The 1,719-nt window shown below is 58.2% G+C and overlaps 1 protein-coding gene across 1 annotated transcript; it reads left to right on the forward strand.

The window, feature by feature from the left end:
* Positions 1 to 1,322, forward strand: LOC125522443 (putative calcium-binding protein CML30). Its single transcript, XM_048687504.2, has one exon. It carries the CDS (start codon positions 261 to 263, stop codon positions 951 to 953), a length of 693 nt encoding a protein of 230 aa, XP_048543461.1. The 5' UTR covers positions 1 to 260; the 3' UTR covers positions 954 to 1,322.
* Positions 1,323 to 1,719: the final 397 nt, after the last annotated feature.

The following is a 1,719-nucleotide window of genomic DNA, read 5'->3' on the forward strand; positions in this document are numbered from 1 at the left end:
GGTCGCACGATCGGGCAGCAACTGAACCAACCAACCAACCAACCGCTTGCCTCTTCCACCCCACGACTCTTCTCCTTCTCCATCTTTACTCACTCCGTCGTCGACTCTTTCGTCGCCGTCGCCTCCGCCTCATATATTACCCGCTGCGTGCCGTCTGCCCTCACATTCACACACACTCGCCCGCGGACAAGCCAACTCTTGCGCTCCCCCCTCCCACAGCAGGCCAGCACTGCGGCAGCGCCAAGAGCCAGCGTCCGTCCATGGCGCCTCTGCTCCTGCTCTTCCTCCTCGGCGGCCTCTGCGCCCTCTTCTCCCTCGCCTCCTCCTCCTCGCGCGGCGCCAAGAAGTGCTGCGACGCCGACGGCGAGAAGGCCAAGAGCCACAACCGCGGGGAGCAGGGAGAGAAGGCCAGCGGCAAGGTGGAGGAGAGGGCGGCGCCGGCGGACCGGGAGGCGGACCTGGGGATCGTGTTCTCCACGTTCGACCACGACGGCGACGGCTTCATCACGGCGGGCGAGCTGGAGGAGTCTCTGAAGCGGCTGGGCATCGCGGTCTCCGCCGCCGAGGCCGCCGCCATGGTGGCCCGCGTCGACGCGAACAGCGACGGCCTCATCGACATCCACGAGTTCCGCGAGCTCTACGACTCCATCCCCAAGAAGCGCAAGGCCTCGCTCCTGCCCCCCTCCGCCGGCGCCGAGGCCGGGGCTGAGGAGGAGGAGGAGGACGAGGAGGGGGAGGAGATGGACCTCAAGGAGGCGTTCGACGTGTTCGACGGCAACAAGGACGGCCTCATCTCCGCCGAGGAGCTGGGCACCGTGCTGGGCTCCCTCGGCCTGCGCGGCCGCCCCGCCGCCGCCGAGTGCCGCGACATGATACGCCTCGTCGACAGCGACGGCGACGGCATGGTCAACTTCGAGGAGTTCAAGCGCATGATGGCCGTCGTCAAGGCCTAGCCCCGCCCCCACCTCCACTCCACCCTCCTATTCTCCCCTCCCTTCCCCCAGAGATCAAAATTTTTGTTCTTGGATTCTGCGAATCCGAGCGACGTTGTTGGTGATCTGCTCTGCTCTTGGACTGGATCCGAAGATCAGGCGACGAAGAACCCACTAATCAACCAGTTTATTACGGGAGAGGGGGCTGGCCGGAAGCTAAATCAGCTTCCCGCTCCGGCCGTGTGTTCTCCCCTCCCCTGTTCTTGCTGATCAGCTTCGTTTCTCTTCTCCTCTCCTCTGCTGTGTTACTGACAAGTACTCTATCAAGTATGCATGTAAATATTATTTCTTGGTCGGCTGGTGAAAATGAAGATCTCAAATGCATAAGAATTGCTCTGTTCCCGTGCTTGTTTAATTATGTGCCATTTTTTTGGAGCCAAACTTTCAGAGCTCTAGCCATGGACACTTGTCCATGAAGAAAGCCAGAAAGAAAGTACCTGTCTTTGTGGACAAGGTAGGTATTTTGCCATCTTACGCTGTCAAAAGCAAATTTTACATGTGGAGACTGAGTTGTGTGTCTTTGAACAAATCGATGTGCACATACGCAGTTGAGTGGGTCTTTAGGCGTGCCATTTTTACCCGGTCAGAGTCTTAGGGAAAGAAATAATTCACTAGCGCTAACCTGAGAGAAATCAAAGAACAACAAAATCCTGAGATGTAGGCCTGTACTTTGTTCTTACTCTGAAGAACGTCTTGACCGGAGAAAATCCCATCAAAATAGCCACCT

This window comes from Triticum urartu, chromosome 7A (assembly GCF_056163025.1).
Source record: "Triticum urartu cultivar PI428250 chromosome 7A, HENAU_Tu73, whole genome shotgun sequence".
NCBI classification, from domain to species: Eukaryota; Viridiplantae; Streptophyta; class Magnoliopsida; order Poales; family Poaceae; genus Triticum; species Triticum urartu.